This window comes from Muscardinus avellanarius, assembly GCF_963383645.1.
Source record: "Muscardinus avellanarius genome assembly, chromosome: 18".
Lineage (NCBI taxonomy): Eukaryota > Metazoa > Chordata > Mammalia > Rodentia > Gliridae > Muscardinus > Muscardinus avellanarius.
In genome coordinates this window covers 14981814-15001020 of record NC_137804.1, presented here as the reverse complement: position 1 = coordinate 15001020, position 19207 = coordinate 14981814, and the positions used below count along the sequence as shown (strand labels likewise).

At 36.3% G+C, this 19207-nt stretch overlaps 1 protein-coding gene across 2 annotated transcripts in view; it reads right to left on the bottom strand.

The window, feature by feature from the left end:
- The window catches only part of TOP2B (DNA topoisomerase II beta), a gene marked incomplete at both ends in the record, with an annotated part of 64197 nt that overhangs the window by 20405 nt on the left and 24585 nt on the right, over positions 1 to 19207 (bottom strand). For both annotated transcript variants that reach the window (XM_080714950.1, XM_080714951.1), the window contains 17 exons: positions 50 to 184; positions 2423 to 2654; positions 3194 to 3342; positions 3530 to 3651; positions 5423 to 5537; positions 5625 to 5717; positions 6296 to 6405; positions 7643 to 7748; positions 7838 to 7948; positions 9050 to 9175; positions 9317 to 9474; positions 9771 to 9909; positions 12559 to 12696; positions 12778 to 12879; positions 14366 to 14539; positions 17852 to 18064; positions 18960 to 19057. In XM_080714950.1, the coding sequence (XP_080571076.1) occupies positions 50 to 184; positions 2423 to 2654; positions 3194 to 3342; positions 3530 to 3651; positions 5423 to 5537; positions 5625 to 5717; positions 6296 to 6405; positions 7643 to 7748; positions 7838 to 7948; positions 9050 to 9175; positions 9317 to 9474; positions 9771 to 9909; positions 12559 to 12696; positions 12778 to 12879; positions 14366 to 14539; positions 17852 to 18064; positions 18960 to 19057 (2321 nt within the window). The remainder of the gene's footprint in view (positions 1 to 49; positions 185 to 2422; positions 2655 to 3193; positions 3343 to 3529; positions 3652 to 5422; positions 5538 to 5624; positions 5718 to 6295; positions 6406 to 7642; positions 7749 to 7837; positions 7949 to 9049; positions 9176 to 9316; positions 9475 to 9770; positions 9910 to 12558; positions 12697 to 12777; positions 12880 to 14365; positions 14540 to 17851; positions 18065 to 18959; positions 19058 to 19207) is intronic.

Below are 19207 nucleotides of genomic sequence, written 5' to 3'. Positions count from 1 at the left end.
CTGTTTAATGCAACACCCTCCTCACGGGCAGCCGCGTATTTACACTGACCTGGGTCCAAGTCCTAACTGGAAGCTCTGTGATTTCTACTGTGTTCCTATCCACCACGAATATCTCACCGCTGACTGCATACTGGTTTTGACCCAGTTCTTGGATTGTGCCTTTGAAGTTTTTGTAATTTGGAAGCTACAAAGAGAAGCAGAAACAACTTAGAGCCTCAGCTTCCCTCAAGCGCCAGTATCACATTTGAATGCCCCTTATTCCGGGTCTACTGATAACTGGCATATGAACATGACTGAAAATGAATTTCTCATCTTCAACTGTCCCTCTCCAAATGACATCTGGAATGCAAAGCTTCTGTTAATGTCATCTGAATATCTCCCCATCTCAAAATCTTAAAATCATCATCTTTCCTAGTCTTTCCACAATAGTACTTTTTTTCAACACACAGACCCTGTAACAGTTCCCTTAGATAATAACCTTTCAATTCAAACTCCCTGGGCCTCATGCTCAAAGTCTTTCACAGCTAGACCCAATCTAACTTTCTAATTCAGATAAGAACTGGAATGATTTGTCCTATAAAATCATTACTCTTCTCCCACATTTTGCTTGAGTATTTTCACTTTAATTATATCCGCTATGGTTTGGATATGGCCTAAGTGCCACCCCCTCCCCAAGACTTCATTTCTTGAAATCTAATCCCCACTGTGAGGTATTAAGAGGGTAGAAACCATGTGGGCGTGGTAGCACATGCCTGTAGTCCCAGTACTTGGAAGGCTGAGAGGAGTACGACAGGTTTAAAGCCAATCCCAGCAACTTAGTGAGGCTCTCAGCAACCTATAGAGACCCTGTTTCCAAATAAACTAGGGCTGGGGGTGTGTTGGAGGTACCATCCCTAGCAACACACACACACACACACACACACACACACACACACACACACACAGTAGAAACTTGATCCAACTATGATGTTTGGACATGGGGTCTTCAAGTATGATTGGACAAGATCATTAGTGTGGATGAATAGACCCTAGCAGTTGTATAAGAAGAGGAACGGAGACCAGAAAGACAGAGATGTACACATGTACTCTGTCCCTTGCCACATGAGACTCTGACACCACCTCAAGACTCTGCAGCAAGGCCACCAGGTGGGACCCCAGACCTGCATCTCTAGAGCTATGAGACAAAATAAATTCTCTTATTTAAAAATAGCTTGCCTACTTAGTCTGTAAGAAAGAGAAAAAGAAAAACAGAGTAAGCCAGGCATGGTAGTGCACATCTATAATCCCAGCAACTCAGGAGGCAAAGGTTGGAGGATTTCAAGTTCGGGGCTAGCATCAGCAACTTAGCGAGACCCTATCTCAAAATAAAAAATAAAGAGTGTCCCTGGGTTCAACCCACCCCCCATACCACAAATAAACAAGCTAAAAGTAGACTAAGGCACTATCCCTCAGCCCTGGCACATATTCACTCCCCTTCCCATGCATCTATGTAACATACTCATTCTTCCCAATCAAATTACAAAAGATCACTCCTCCTCCCAAATTCATGTTTTTATTATCACTAAGAAATCAAGCATATAGCATAAAGACATTTGTTGTGGCATACGCAGCAAAAATATCATTTGTCATTCTAAATTTCAAGCCCAAATGTCTTATCCCAATAACAAATTAACTTTTGAAAGGACAGAGAGCTCTAAAAAACAAAAGCTGACTGCTCAGCACAGCAGCATATGTACTATATCAATACAATTAGTATGAACTGATAAAATGCTCTAGGTTAATATTCTAAATGTATCCAAGTTTGGATATGCCATCAAAAATGAAAACAAAAGCACCATCATTATAAAAAGTAGTTTGATGCTTCTATTACAAATACTTTAAAGTATTTTAAATTGTTTAAGGGAAAAAGCAGTATATAAATCATACAATAATACAATTTTTATTTTAAAATACTTGGAAAGAAATACATCAAAATATTAAGTTTGTAGTATACATGATAGGTTTGTGGAATTTTTTTCTTCTTTGCTTAAGTGTATTTTCCACAATGACCACTATTTTATAATGCATTGTTTAAGTGTATCACTAAGAAAAATTTCTAAGACTTGGTAGTTTGGGAACAAAAACAAAGATACATATAATTTTATCACAAAAGCACTATTCTCTATAAAATTCAGGAATTTGAAAGCCTATCATTTCAGATATTTTTAAATGTCAATGAACAGTTTCTTCCCATAAAACTTAACCTCCAGATTAATTTCTTTTTATCTTTTACCATAAGCACATATCAAGTATGCTCTAATAAGGTCCTAATTATCTACCATAGTTCTAAAATAAAAATGTTCCCCAATTTTTATAAAGTGACTAAACTTTATTATTTACACATTATTGTTTAACACTATAAGTAATAAATTTTAAAAATTACCATGGGATGAGGATCCAATCCTTCTAGCATCCTTCTGACATTGTTCACAATTTCCCTAGCATCATAGTTGGGTAGTTTGCAAGCCCACCCGGTGCCAATGCCCTCAGCACCGTTGATTAAAACCATGGGAATTATGGGAATATACCACTCAGGCTCCACACGCTGATTATCATCATAAAGGAACTTAAGCAGGTTGTCATCCACAGCAGGAAAAAGTAGTCTTGCTAATGAGCTAACAAAAGGAAAAGGGAAATAGAAAAATGGCATGACTTTGAGAAATAAAACTTGATACATATAGATTTTACACCTCAAGGAACAATCTTCTAAAAAGAATGAATTTTCTATCATTTGGATTTCGTATGCTTACAATACGATTTATATAATAGTACTAAATGAATATTTATCTGAGGCACAAGTAAAATAAAACAGCCCTACTTTACTTACACATTTATTTATCTACTTAAATTCTTCAATACTGCTAAATAACTTCTAAAGAATTTCCTATTATTCTGAATAAAGCACATAACCCATTTTTTGCCTAAAGAATAAAGTTAGATTTGAAAAATCTCTTTCATCATGACTGATTTCACCAAGGATTTTAAAAATTAAGATCAATGGACCTCATTCTATTTGTAATCAAATAATTTGGAACATTTACTCTGAGTAGAAGAACCAGTCATCTCTCTCCACAAGTACAATTCTATTAAACATGGAGTTGATTCTAATAAACTTTAAGTTTAACTTTGTATCATTAAATTAGCAAATACTTACCTTAACATGGTGAAAATATAACGAGGGCTTGCAGCGTCTTTGCCACCATGAAGCCGAGTTCCAAACTGACCAATGGGCTGAAGTAAGTTAATGTTGTTACTTCCCACAAAGTTCTGAGCCAGATTCACAATGGTCATCATCAATGCTTGCTAGAGAATACAAACAGACAGGACATAATATTAGTGTTCTCACTTTTCTGCACTTATTCCTCAATTTGTATTAAATCTAAACTCTCAGCTCTAATTCCAAAGACTTTACAGAGAAAAATTATCATGTACAATTATCATTCTTCAGGCTAATAATCACAGTTCTCAATTGACTAATCTCAATGCTTACTTCTCCATGATGATAAGCAGACATTTCAGCAACAGATCCAGCCAACTGAGCCACTTTTACTTCCCGTTTATCATTCCTCTTGAAACAGGTAAATAAAACTTTTCGTTGACCTGGTTTAAAGCCTATATTTTTTTTAAAAAAAGAGCAGCCTTGTTTTTAAAATATTACTTCAATATATACTTGTAACAATTATTTTAGTTGAAATAATGCTCTCTATATGCAGGAGAAAAAAAAAAACTACAGATAGTTTGCTTTAAAAAATAATTGGCCGGGCGTGATGGTGCACGCTTGTAATCCCCACACTTGGGAGGCAGAGACAGGAGGATCGCACAGGTTTGAAGCCAGGCGTGCTGGCTTAAGAGACTCTGTTTCCAAATTAAAAAAATATAAAATAGGTCTGGGAGTGTATCCCTAAGGTAGAAGGGTTTCCAGGAACCCCAGTGCCACCAAAAATAAATAATAATAATAATAATAATAATAATAATAATAATAATAATAATTGACTAAAATTGTTACTTGAGATTCTGTAACAACATGACTATACACTAATATATTTTCTATTCCAAAGTGAAGTACCAATTGAAAGATAACATTCTGGTCTTAAAGAACCGCCCTGTGGCACTAATCTCCTGTAGAAGTTTCCAAACACTCATAGCACCAAATGCCATTGTAACTAAAGTACCAGCAAACCATCAATGATCCTGATGACTAGTATTAAAGTATCCCAAATCAAGAAAACGCATAAAGGTTTGCTGTGGTATTCAAGAACGTGTGTAGATTTTAGAATCTTACTTATCTGAATACTTTCCTCCATCTGGCCATTTATCATATAACTGAGCTTGGTGTCCTCAGAGTAACAGAAATAACCTTCCCAATAGTTATCATAATTACGTGACATAATGTAAGCAAAGCACTCCTTCCTTCTCATGCTTCTTGTTCTAGGCCAATGAACACAGTAATAATCTTTTCAGTATATGCTATTTTTTTTGAGGTACTGGGGATTAAATCCAAGGGCATTCTACCTCCAAGCTACACCCCTAGCCCTATTTTTTATTCTTTATTTTGAAACAGCGTCTCACTAAGTTGTGGAGAACCTCAATAAACAGCTGAAGCTGGTCGCGAACCTGTGATCCCCCTGTCTCAGCCTCCCAAATACTGGGATTACAAGCGTGCGCCCCTGCACCCCGGCTAGTATATACAACTATTTGGTCATCATCGTTATGGCCAAAGCATAGAAGAAACACGATGATCAAACATGGCCACTTCTTAAACAGTTACTTGACCTAATCAAGTTAAGTAAGTTAAAGCATTAGGTTTTACGTTAGGAGATATAAAGGTGATTTAAAACTTATTCTCTGCCGGGCGTGTTGGCGCACGCTTGTAATCCCCGCACTTGGGAGGCAGAGACAGGAGGATCGCGCAGGTTCAAAGCCAGCCACGCTGGCTTAAGAGACCGTTTCCAAACTTAAAAATATAAAATAGGTCTGGGAGTGTAGCCCGGAGGTAGAAGGGCTTCCAGGAACCCCAGTACCACCAAAAAAAAAAAAAAAAAAAAAATTATTCTCTGATAAATATTTTAGAAATCACCAAAGTCTCACTTCACTTTTTATGTTAGAAACCTGTAATCAATGGACAAAAGCTTTAAAGATTGGCCTTAATTTTCTTGAAGAACTCAAAATGAGTTTAGAAGTTACAAAATAAGGAATATTAACGATTAGCTTCATCAAAACATATCTCAAAACTATCAAAAGAGCTTTGACTTGCTCTGAAACACGTTTTATAAGACTTTAAATAAGAATTTTAAAATGTATCACTCAGGATGGCCTAAACACATTTAAACAGTACTTAACAACAAACAAAAACAAGAAAGATTCATAAATAAAGTCCACTTACCATCAACAAGAGATGGTATAGATCTTTCATTGTCTGAGTTTGAGAAAAGAATCAATTCCTTATTGATGAAATCATTGTAAGTCAAATGCTTTGTTGCTGTACCATATAAAAATTGCTAGGAGAAAAGTCGCATAGCAATATTGTCACTACTACTGCATGGATGTCTCTCTCCCCCGCCCCAGCACTGCTCCCCATGACTAACCTCTGGTAGGCCGTGTAACCTACGCTGTCTCCGATCTTCCATGAAATTTGTTAACCATTCTTTCCTGTCATCAATCTTCTTCTTACTGAATGCCTGGAAGATTCCAAGTAATGATTTCACATGTTAAAAACAAAATTAATCTCATTATAAAACTTAAATTTACAAATGGCAAATAACTAATTATTAACTTCTGGGAAATTAAAGGATTTTCCTAATTTTTTTAATCAAAAATATACCCCAAAAAAGCATGAAAGCCAGGCATAATCTTCAGAAAAAGAACTAAAACATACTGCTTTGGGCACTACAATTTCAAAAGAGACTTATCATAGGAAACAGTAGTGGAAGGAAATACATGGCAAATACAACAGCTACTGAGGGGTGTGTGTGCGTGCGTGTGTGCATGTGCGTGCGTGGGGAGGGGGGCGCTGGGGGTGGGTGGATGGGGCGCTGAGGATGGGACCCAGGGGCACTCTACCTCTAAGCTACACCCCAAACCTGATTTTTTATTCTTTATTTTTGAAACAGGGTCTCACTAAGTTGCGGAGGGCCTCACTAAGTAGCTGAGCTGGCTGAGAACCCGGATCCTCCTCTGTCTCAGCCTCTCAAGTACTGGGATTACAAATTTGTGCCACCACGCCCGGCTGAGGGGGGTTTTGGTTAACTTAATTTACCAGGGTAATGGCAGCATCATCTTCGGGACCAGCATATCTAAACAAAATACGATGCCTTTCCATATCCGCAAAATATTCCTTTGCTTCTTTAGCTGTACTGGTACCCAAACCTGCACAATTTTAAAAATAAAAGTGGGTCACAAATGACAATAACTTAAAAACCAAGAAATAAAAAACTGGTAGGAAAAGCTAGAATAGATAAAACTGGCAACACCTATATCACTCTTCACAGACTAAGAAAGAGAAACTAGATATTACCTATCTTCTGACATAAGTACACTATGCTGTCTACTGAATGCTTTGGTTCTTGGTTTGACAGTACTAGGGACCGAAGCCAGGGCCTCAAACACAATAGGTAAGCTCTCTATCACTGGGCCACATCCCTAGACCCCTACTGAATGTTTTTACCAAACAAATGTAACCCAAATAAAATCACATCTCCAATTTAACTATCAGTTAACAGAAATGAGAGGTAGAAGAATATGCTATATATTAAATGAAGCCACAGGGATACAAGTAGCAAAATTCAGATTGTGGAAAATTATACATATAGTACAAACAACTCAATTTCAATTGCAAAGACAAAAATATACAAAGAGAAATAATATAGTAAGAGTTTTAAAACAGACCTGTCAACTAAATGTAATGTTTGGATCTTGACCAAAAATATGCATAATAGATATATGAAATATGTAATATAACACATGTATTTCTCAAGATTAGATTAAAAACATTTTTGTAATGATATTTATGTAATAAAACAATTGTAAGAAATTTTAACACTCGTTGGATTTATAAATATCCTAAAGAAAAATATGATCATTCTTTTAGATACATTACTAGAGCAGTTATAGATGAAATACTAGAATGTCTGGCAGTTATTTCAGGCTAATAGGGTGGTGACACATTTAGATGAAATAAGATTTATCACTGAAATAGTGATTGTTAAAGTACAGGAGGAGTCCACCATATCATTCTCTATTTCTACAGAATTTTTTATGACAGCTTTTTAAAATCAGTAATAACTGGTTTTGTTTGCTTGCTTGCTTGCTTGTTTGTTTGTTTTGATACTGAGGATGGAACTGAGGGGCATTCTACCTCCAAGATACACCTCTAGCCCTCTTTATTTTTTTATTTTAAACAGTCTAGCCAAGTTGCTGAGGCTGGCTTCAAACACACAATTGTCCTGTCTCAGCTTCCCAACTACTGAGATTACAAGAGTATGCCACTCTGCGAGGCTATTTTTGAAATCTAAAGGGACAAACTTTCAAAATATTTTATTTATCTTTTAAAAATAAATTTATATTAGAACTCTTTTCAGAAAACGTAAGTATTTAAAACACAAACCTTTGTAGTATTTTATTTTCCAGGCTTTCTGATTTTCTATATGTTTTTTCCACTCATCAAATTCAGGAATACTGTAGAAGGAAAGTTCCTGCTTATTTTTGCTTGCCTGAAATTAATTAAAAAACAAAAGTAGTATTTCTGCTACTCTTTAATAAAACAACAGTGTAAAAATATAATAATGCAAATAGTAAGTACCTTTACAATAGGAGTAATAAACTCCTCAAGAAAGCCATGCTTCAAAAGTGATGGCCAATTGTGATGGATGAAATTAATAAGCAGGCCTTTTATGTGAGAACCATCTTGATCCTAAAAAAATTAGTAAAGTCATAATAATTTTATAAACTTTAACTTTGTATGTAGTCAAAATTTAAAATGCCTGGAGGCAACAGAGACAAAAATCTATTTCAATTTTAGAACTGAATTACATTTTACAGTTGATGACCACAGTAAAGATTTAGTTCTTAAAATGCAAATAAAGAATATAGCTGGAGATACACTAAAACATTATAAAAATAATTATATCTTTTTAATAATTTACCTATATTTCACTAAAAAAAGACTTAGAATGAGAAATATATAAGACAAAGTTATAGTGCCACTTCAGTAGGCCATAGAAGAAAAAAAGTCTTAGAGTATAGGTATTTACAGGTCTTCACTTGACTATAAATCGCAAATATTCTGCTGAAAACCATATAACTGCTTTTTCAGTTGAAAATTTTTCCTACAAATACTTTTGGTTAATACATACAAGAACAAGACAGCTGGATGTACATGAAATGCCTTTTCAGTTTTCTGGCTCTTGCTTGATTATTACCATTTTACTAGTGAGGTCCTCCTGAGTTTTGTGCATCTCAAATATGCCATCACATACCAACATTAACTATTATCTGTTGATAATCATCTTTTCATCTATTGATTCCATCATTTCATTTCTACTTATATGAGGCTTAGTCACTATAATTCAACAATGTGCCCTGTTCTTCTCACATTCACTATAATATATAAAAGTATTTTTAAGTAACCAAGAGACTGGTATTCCAAAAATATAAAATGTTGTGACACAAATGTTTCCATTCAACAACGTTTTTTTTTTTGTTTGTTTTTTGCGGGTCTGGGGATGGAACCCCGGGGCATTCGACCTCCGAGCTATACCCCCTGCCCTAGTTTTTATTCTTTAATTTGAAGCTGGGTCTCACTAAGTTGCAGAGGGCCTCACAAGTAGCTGAGGCTGTCCGCGAACCGAGTGCTGGGATTACAATCCTGCGCCACCACGCCCAGCTGGTTTTTTTCCTTGAAGTACAATTATCACTTTCACTTTTGTTATCTTGGAGCAAGTCCCATGAAATAATTAGCAAAAGGACAATCTGAAGATATGAACTGTAAATATGTGATAACTTTCAAACCAACCTGATCAGTCATAATCATAATCTTTCCATAACGTAAGGTTTTCAATGATTCTGCATCATCATAACTTTTCTTATATTGTAGACCAACTATTTTAATAATATTGTTTATTTCTGCATTTTCCATTATCTGCACAAAAGGGAAAAACATTAAAAATATTTTAAACATATTGGAATATACAAAAAGTTGAGTCAAAATTTACATTTTAAAAATCAACAACTTTAGTATATATCAGAAATGCCATCAAGATGTATAGGTATACATGTGTACCTGTTTGTGAGAAGCTTCTCGTACATTAAGAATTTTACCCCTGAGTGGAAACACTCCGTATCTGTCTCGCCCAATCACACCTAATCCAGATACAGCCAGCGACTTGGCAGAGTCTCCCTCTGTTAATATCAGCGTACACTCCAGAGAATGTTTGCCGCCTGAGAAAAATCAAGTTACATACACTCTAAATTCTTAATTTTACGTATGAGAAAAATGAAGCCAGAAAAAAATACTGATTGCAATTATGAGAGTAAAAGATTCAGTATAGTTTAAATGTTAAATATGTTTTAATTTCCATTTCCAGGAAGCCAGTAAAATATGCGGTACATGTGGCAATTTTAATAAAATACAACTCTTAACAAAAAAAAAAAATCACAGCTAAATGAAAAATGCCTAATACTGGATAATTTAAAAGTTAAACTTTTAAGATCTTAGGAATACATCTGAATCTCACCAGCATCATTGGCGTCATCCAGTTTAGGAATGCCTTTGATTTTACTATATTTTACAGATGAACATTTCTTATTCAGCTGAGTCTGGGCCTTAAATTTCACCCAATTCAGGATACTTTCTACGATGCCACAATTGGAAGCCTTAAGGGGGAAAAAAAAAATCAAGGAATAAGTGTATACAGATAAGCCAAAAATTTATATATTTAACTAAAATCTATAGGGCTTACTGTGACACTTGGCATCTGGGCAGTTTTAAGATAAAACAAAAATGATAATAATAATACATGCTAGTAAATTTTACTCAATTCCAGGAAAACTCAGAAAGCTATATCCACAATTACCGATTATACTGAAATATAAATATGTAGAAAAGAGTTCGCTGGACTACAGGAGAAAAATTATATTGTAAAAAGTTCCATGAGGAATACACATTGCATTTATTACGTGCCGATTTTGTTTAAGTTCACAAAGTAAAAGTCCAAGAAATAATCCAAGCATGGCGATGTGCACCTGTAACCACAGTACTCAGGAGGCAGAGACAAGTTTGAGGCCAGTCTCAGCAACTTAGCAAGAACCCCAACAATTGAACAAGACCCTGTTTCAAAAAAATAAAATGAAAAATAGGGTATAACTCAGAGGTAGAATGCCCCTGGATTCAATCCTCAATAACTAACAGTAAAACACAACCACACACACACACACACACACACACACACACACACACACACACACCAACAAATTGCTAGCTGGAAAATGACAGACACTGACATTTCTGATATCCTTCAATACAAAATGTGAGTCTTGGATGATTCACTTTGACAAATAAAATAATATTAACATGGAGGGAACACTACAATACGTTTGGGAATGTATGCATTAGCTCTGTTCTTTAAAGAGTTTGGTAATGAGGATATCAAGATTACATATTGTTTATATTCTGCAGCATATGACAAGATGGTAACACAAAGAAAAAAAGAAATTAATTTCCAATTCCAAGTCTTAAAGTCACTTTATAAAATCACCCTGGATGATTTTGTTTCAGGTGTACAAAATAGTTTTCTATAATGTTTAACAGATGTTTTCCTTTAAAGAAAAAAAAGTGAATTGCAAATTAAAAAGTATGAAATCTACAGTCAATTCCTTTCAACAGAGGCGTCAATGACAGAAATCTGGGGAAGCATTACTAGACTATTATTTGTACTCAGAATTCATTATGATTAGATTCAGAAGTACTTGAAGGCCTTAAGATGAACTTTTGTTTCTGCTTCTGATTCTCCCTTTGAAAACCCTATTACTGCCGGGCGTGGTGGTGCACGCTTGTAATCCCCGTGCTTGGGAGGCGGAGACAGGAGGATAGCGCAGGTTCGAAGCCAGCCGCTTGCTCTGGCTTAAAAGACCCTGTTTCCAAATAAAAATATATATAAAAAATAGGTCTGGGAGGTGTAGCCCGGAGGTAGAAGGGCTTCCAGGAACCCCAGTACCACCAAAAAAAAAAAAAAGAAAACCCTATTACTAAAATTCACTATCTCTATTGTAATTCCCCCACCAAACTACAAGCTTCCAAAGAGGAGGGGTTATAGCTTATTTACTTTTACATTACCACTACTAAACTACCTAGTTTTTTTTCTGGTACTAGGAATGGAACCCAGAGGCTTTTGACCACCGAGCTACACCACCTTCCCCCCAGCCTTATTTTTTATTCTTTATTTTGAAACAGGTTGCAAAGGGCCTCCCTAAGTAGCTGAAGCGGTCTGAAACCTGGGATTCCCCTGTCTCAGTCTCCCAAATGCTGGGATTATAAGCTTGTGCCACCACACCCAGCTTCTACCAAACACATTTAAGAGTACTTCACAGATAGTCAAGAAATGTTTACTGATTCGATTGTTGGACAAAGAAATTATAATAAAGTTTGATTATATAAAAAATTACAAAGAGCTACTATAGCCACAAGGCTCAAATACAAATCGAAGATTTATTATTTACTTGTACCTCATCTTATTTTAGAAAAATTAAGGTAACTTAAATAAATGTGTGTAAAATAAAAATAAAACTTCAGCAAATTGAAGATTTATTATTTACTTGTACCCTCAGCTTATTTTAGAAAAATTAAGCTAGGCGTATTGGTGCACGCTTGTAATCCCCACGCGTGGGAGGCAGAGATAGGAGGATCATGCAGGTTCGAAGCCAGCCTTGCTGGCTTAAGAGACCCTGTTTCCAAATTTTAAAAAATATAAAAATAGGTCTGGGAGTGTAGCCTGGAGGTAGAAGGGTTTCCAGGAACCCCAGTACAAAGAAAGAAAGAAAAGGAAGGAAGGAAGGAAGGAAGGAAGGAAGGAAGGAAGGAAGGAAAGTTAAGGTAGCTTAAATAAATGTGTATAAAGTGAAACAAAATTTTAAAGCTTGTAGAAAAATAGTACTTATGTTATATACTTGTTACCACAATAAAAATACATGTAAAGGTAAAAAGAAGCAGATGAAGTTGAAATAAAAGTAGAAAAGATGCAGCCAGGAGTCCTGTGAGGACCTGCACATTGGTTAGAGGGAAACTGGAGCTGTAGACTGGGCAATGCAGAGCTAAAGAACACAATTAACTACATAATCACCTAATTTAATTGCTGCCAAAACAATCAATGATTTTGTCTATTAGTTTGCATATTAGTTTGTAGTATAAACATGCCTAAACAGTTAATATGCTGAAGGTAACCAATCACGAACAGAATAAATAAATTAAGAAAGCTCCTTAATCAACTCTCCATATTAACACTGAAAAATAATACAAATTTTACTTACTGCTTTAAAGAACTTTTCTGACAGTTGGCATTTGGACCCAAAACTTTTGGGCTGTAGAGTCATGTTTTCCTTGGTCTGAGAATCAAAAGTTGGATTTTCGATAAGACAATTAATGAAAACCCATATATGGTTTTTCACCTGTGAAAAACATACACAAAAAGGTTAACAACAAAACTGGTATTATTTAATAATTTAGCAAATACATAAAGCATTACTTACTTGAAACGGTTTCACTGATACACCAGCTTTGTTCTTTTTCTTAACAACTTCAATCAGTTTACCAACAACTTGATCTACTACATAATCCACATGCCGACCACCCTAGAGATGAAGAAAACAAAAGCACAGGATGCAAAATCTTCTAGTTAGGCTAGCCAGCACCTTGGTGACCTCGTGTCATTAACCTCATTTTCTAAAGGGTAATATAAATTTCAGAATGAGTCAGAATTTTTTTTAAGAAAATTTGGCCATACTACCAATATACCAACTTCTCTGTGGGTTTTTAATCACCCCATTTCTGACACCAATTCCATGATGTTTTCCAACACCCACATCCAATTTTCTGATTCTCTGGACAGCAGCTATATGTTCAAAAGCATAATTCAGTTTTGATGCTAACTACCCAGAGTCGGCAGAGACTTGAGAGTTAAGGGCTCAGTCCCACAGGACTGCCCCCCACTTCAGATGCCTGTCCAAGCCCTGGGCCTCCCATATTTCAGACCAATTAGCTATAAATTAGGGGTTTCCATGACCCACTCAAGTTAGTTCATTTGCCAGTGGCTCACAGACTCAGGAACATGCTTTACTTTCATTTACCAGTTTATTATTAAAAAAAAAAATACAACTTATGAGTAGCCAATGAATGAGATAAATAAGGCAAGGTTGGACTGGGGCACACAGACTTCCTTGGCCCCTCCAGGCACACCACCCTCCCAATACTTCAAGGTATTCAGCAATCAGGGAGCTCTCTGGACCTCCCTGTTCAGAAGCTTTAAATCATTAAGTATGATCAGTTTTTAACTCAGTCTCTAGTCCCTCTCCCCTTCCCAGAAACTGAGGAACTAGAGCAGAAAGATTTCTAATCAACGCTGCACATTGTAGGCTGTACTGCCCACTACTTTATTATAGTTGGTGGATAGATTTTTTTCCAGTGCTAGGGATTAAATTCAGGGCCTCACACATGCTAGGCACGGGCTCTACTACTGAGCCACACCCCCAACACGATAAATGCCTTTATATTAGAAGTTCATTTGATTTTGAAATCTAAAGCCTAGAGCAAAGGAAATAAGCTCCTTAGAATGGCAAATAACAAGTTCTGACCTCAAGAGATTCATTTCTTTCTGTTTTATACCATACCCTAAACTCAGAACACAGAAAATGAATGTATCATTCTAAATTGTATAAAATGTTTGGCTATAAACAGTAAGCATATAAACTTCTTAATGAATATTTAAACTGTAATAAGCTAATGCACAGAAAATGATCTTTCATTTTCATGTCAAATTTTTTTTTTTTTTGGTGGTACTGGGGATGGAAACCCTTCTACCTCCAGGCTACACTCCCAGACCGATTTTATACTTTTATTTGGAAACAGGGTCTCGTAAAAGCCAGCAAGACTGGCTTCAGACCTGTGCGATCCTCCTGTCTCCACCTCCCAAGCATGGGGATTACAAGTGTGCGCCACCACGCCTGGCTCTGCATGTCAATTTTGATTTAAGAGAAAGATTTTTGGTTTGTTATTGTTTATTTTGTTTTTAATGCAGCATTGTTTTAGCAATGACCTTAAAACAAAAATGTACACACTTACTTTTGTAGTAGCAATGCTATTTACAAAGCTGATCTGCTGGAATCCTTTTTCACTCAATGTGAGACAAACATCCCATCTTTCATTTGCAAGTTCATGAATAACTTTGAGGGCTACCCCAGTCTCATCCAATTTGTCTTTCACATAAAGGTCTACATAACTGCGAAACCCATTTACCTATTGATTTAAAACCAAGAATAGTAAATCATCACATATCAGCTGCACAAAAAGGTACACGTCATTAGGTACTTTTCATCCTTTCATTAAAACAGCTTTTGCTCCACAGATCCAAACCTTCATAACATTTCCATATTCCACTTCTTGACCCTTGCTCTTTAAAAGGTTTTTCCCCCCTTGGTACTGGGGACTAGGAGCATTCTACCCCCAAGCTACACCCCAGCAGCTTTTAAATTTTTTCCCAGCAGTCTTTTCAATTTTTTTTTTTTTTTTTTTTTTTTTTTGGTGGTACTGGGGTTCCTGGAAGCCCTTCTACCTCCGGGCTACACTCCCAGACCTATTTTTACATTTTTATTTGGAAATAGGGTCTTCTAAGCCAGCGCGCGCGACTGGCTTCGAACCTGCACAATCCTCCTGTCTCTGCCTCCCAAGTGCGGGGATTACAAGCGTGCGCCACCACGCCCGGCTCAATTTTTTATTTTGAAACAGAGTCTTGCTAAGTTGCTAAGGCTAGCCTATAAAAGATTCGTTCTAAGCCGGGCGTGGTGACACACACTTGTAATCCCCGCACTTGGGAGGCTGAGACAGGAGGATAGCACAGGTTGGAAGCCAGCCTCAGCTACTTAGTGAGGCTCTCAGCAACTTAGTGAGACCCTGTTTCAAAATAAAATATAAAATAGGGCTGGGAGTATAGCCCGGAGGTAGAAAGCCTCTGGGTTCCACCCCCAGTACCACACACACACAAAAAGATTCGTTCTATGAGTACTTGATAAAGAGGACAAGAAGTGATAGACAGGTAAATTATTATAAACTCAAAAATTTAGTTTTTAAAATAACAACCAGCAGATTAGGTTCTGGCATAGTATATCTTAAAAATATATTAAAAAAAAAAAACTCCTCAGGCAACCAGAGAAAAAGAAACTCCATATCAAGAGAGGAACATAGCTCCGTCAACCCACAATTCTATATCCAATGAAAATACATTTTTTAATTGAAGGAAACTGAAGGCATTCTCAGACAAAAACATAGCGAATTCATTGCCATCTCTTAACAAGACATGTTAAAGGAAACTCTTCATGCAGAAGGAATCTGATTAAGATCAGAAACTGAACTAAGCACAGTGGCGCATGTCTGTAGTTCCAGGTACTCAGAAGTGGAGGCAAGGGAATCACATAAATCTAGGAATACCAGGCCAGCCCAAGCCATTAGCAAGACCTCATCACATACAAATGAGGAAAACAACAAGAAATTGAGATTACACCAAAAAATTAAGAATACTAGAAATGTAATAAGTAAATGTAACATACAATCTTTTATTACATTTTTTTTTTTTTTTTTTTTTTTTTGGTGGTACTGGGGTTCCTGGAAGCCCTTCTACCTCCAGGCTATACTCCCAGACCTATTTTTACATTTTTATTTGGAAACAGGGTCTCCTAAGCCAGCGCGTGTGGCTGGCTTCAAACCTGCGCGATCCTCCTGTCTCTGCCTCCCAAGCGCGGGGATTACAAGTGTGCGCCACCACGCCCGGCCTTTTATTACATTTTTATCTAAGATTACTAATAAAAGCAATAACAATGTCATTAAGTTCTTTATGTTTTTTGGTGTTTTGGGGAGATACTAGGGATTGAATCCAGGGATATTCTACCTTCAAGCTATACCCACTTTTACATCCTATTTTTTAATTGGTGCATTGTAGTCATACTTCTTAATGGAGTACAAGATGGTAGAGGCATCCATGCTCACATCACTCATTTAGCCCTTCTCCAATTCCCACTCCACTTCCTCCCTACTCCCCTACTATATTTTATTCTTTATTTTTAAAACAGGGCTCACTACGTAGCTGAGGCTGGTTGGGAACCTGCAATCCTCCTGTTTCAGCCTCTCCAGTACTGGGAATACAAAAGTACATCACCATGTGCCTAGTGTAACCTTTAAACTTTTGAACCATTATCTTTCCAAATATGTCTTATGCTTCATTTTCTTTCTTCTCAATCTGCTAATGTAGAGCTCATGTAAAAGTAAAATGTATGATGAAAGGAATGGAAGGAAGGACCTGGAGTTATAGTGTTACAAAATCCTTTCACTGCATTCAAAATATTGCTTGAAGGTGGGCTCAAACCATTTAGAAAAGGATGTCTATTGTAAACCCTATGGAAACTACTAAAAAAGTTTCCAAAGTATAAAATACTAAATAGAGAAAAAAAGGTTTCCAAAGTATAAAATACTAAATAGAGAAAATAAAGTAGATTCATTTTTTAAAATACTCAATTAAAACTACAGAAGAGCCGGGCGTGGTGGCGCACACTTGTAATCCCCGTGCTTGGGAGGCTGAGACAAGAGGATGGCACAGGTTCAAAGCCAGCCTCAGCTACTTAGTGAGGCTCTCAGCAACTTAGTAAGACCCTGTTTCCAAATAAAGTATAAAATAGGTCTGAGAGTATAGCCCGGAGGTAGAAAGCCGCTGGGTTCCACCCCTAGTACTACCAAAAAAAAAAAAAAAAACTAGAGAAGACAGAATAAGACAACCCAAAAACAAAGGTCAAAAATAGGGACCAGAAATTAGCTAGGTAGGCTACAGGGTGTGGTAGAGTACATACCTGAAATTCAGCTACTCTGAGACTGAGGCAGAGGAATGACAAGTTAAAAGCCAGAAATCAACTAGCAAGATGCTAGATTTTAATCCAAAATATCAGAATATCAGTATTCACCTTAAATATTAATCATTTAAACATACCAATTTAAAGAGATTATCAGATGAGAGAGAGAGAGGGTGTGTGTGTGTGTGTGTGTGTGTGTGTGTGTGTGTGTGTTTAACTAGAAATTGAATCCAAGGGCATTCTACCTCTGAGCTACACACCCAGCACTATTTTTATTTTATTCTTTTTTTGTGTGTGTATGGTTCTAGGGGTGGAACCCAAGGGGTTTTCTACCTCCAGGCTATACTCTCAGACCTATTTTATATTTTATTTGGAAACAGGGTCTCACTAAGTTGCTGAGAGCCTCACTACATAGCTGAAGCTGGCTTTGAACCTGTGCGATCTTGTCTCAGCCTCCCAAGCGCTGGGATTATAAGCATGTGCCACCATGCCCAGGTCTTTATTCTTCATTTTAAAACAGGGTCTTGTTAAGCTGAGGTGCTTACTAAGTAGCTGAGGCTGGCTGAAAACCTGCAATCTTCCTGTCTCAGCTTCCCAAGTACTGGGATTACAAGTGTGTGTCACCATATCTGGCCATCAGATTAGATTTTAAAAATCAAGATCCAACTATATCATGTCTAGAAGACTACATTAAATTATTTTAGAAGACACTTACAGGTAATTTCTTTCCATTAAACATGACCTTGACCCCTTTACATGAACCAGCCAGATCATATGCTCTCCTGGTCATGAGGGCCACAATATCCTTGTCAAGTTTTTCCATCTTGAATTTAGCCAGGTCTGGTTGGAATGTTATACATGTGTAATCTTCACCTTCAAAATGTTTAATTTTGGCTTCAGAAGTCTTCATCATATTATTCATCCATGTCTTTAAAAGAAAAAACACTTGAATATTTCTATAATGTTTCTGCATTTCATAATACATACTTGGTTTGTAAAACATATTTCTTTACCATAACTACATATATGTATCAACCTCACAACAAATCAGAGAAATCCTTAAAGCTAATATTAGAGATAAAAAATGAAAAATGTTAATATTACCATTATAACAATTTCATGTTGAAAATAACTGTCCAATTTTAAATACTGACAGTCAAATATCTTGCCAACTGAATAGGCTTTATAAATTTTTACAAAAATAAGAATGCTTTTTCTGACAAATTATTTTAGCTTACATAAAACGTCAAACTATTTTTAAAAACCTGCCAAAATTTTTAAAATACAAATTTGATGATTCAGTGAGGAATTTTCAAGTATAAGTGGTTGCATTTAAATGAATTTATGAAGTCTAGGACATTTTCACTAATATGAACTAAGCTAAGGAGGTCTGTTAAGTAAAGCACTTTGCCTTAAAGGAATGACAGAGACACAGGCTTATACAAAATCTCTCTGGTGATTTCCTTAATGTTTAAAGAAAAAAAAAAAGAAGAGAAAATTTATATAGGTATCACTGCAATTTACCTAAGGTTTTATTATCTCAGCAAAATAATAAAACACTATTTTTTTTTTTTTTTTTTTTTTTGGTGGTACTGGGGTTCCTGGAAGCCCTTCTACTTCTGGGCTACACTCCCAGACCTATATTTTTACATTTTTTTTTTAAATTTGGAAACAGGGTCTCCTAAACCAGTGCGCGCAGCTGGCTTCGAACCTGCGTGCTCCTCCTGTCTCCGCCTCCCAAGCGCGGGGATTACAAGCGTGCGCCACCATGCCCGGCTAAAACACTATTTTTTAAAAAAGAAATTCATATGTGTCTATAATACCTGTTTAAAACTATGTTTGTATTCTTTGCAAGCCGTTTCTACTGTAAACTTTGTACTGAAAATATTACAAAGTTTTGCACCATAACCATTGCGGCCACCTGTAAAACAAATTAAATGCAAACAATTTAGTAAAAAAAATGATTTTAAAGGAACTTTATTAATTTACCCATGATATTATTAACTTACCCATTTTAGGGCAGGTCCATTGCAAAACAGTTTTATTACTACATTATCTTATCAACCACTGA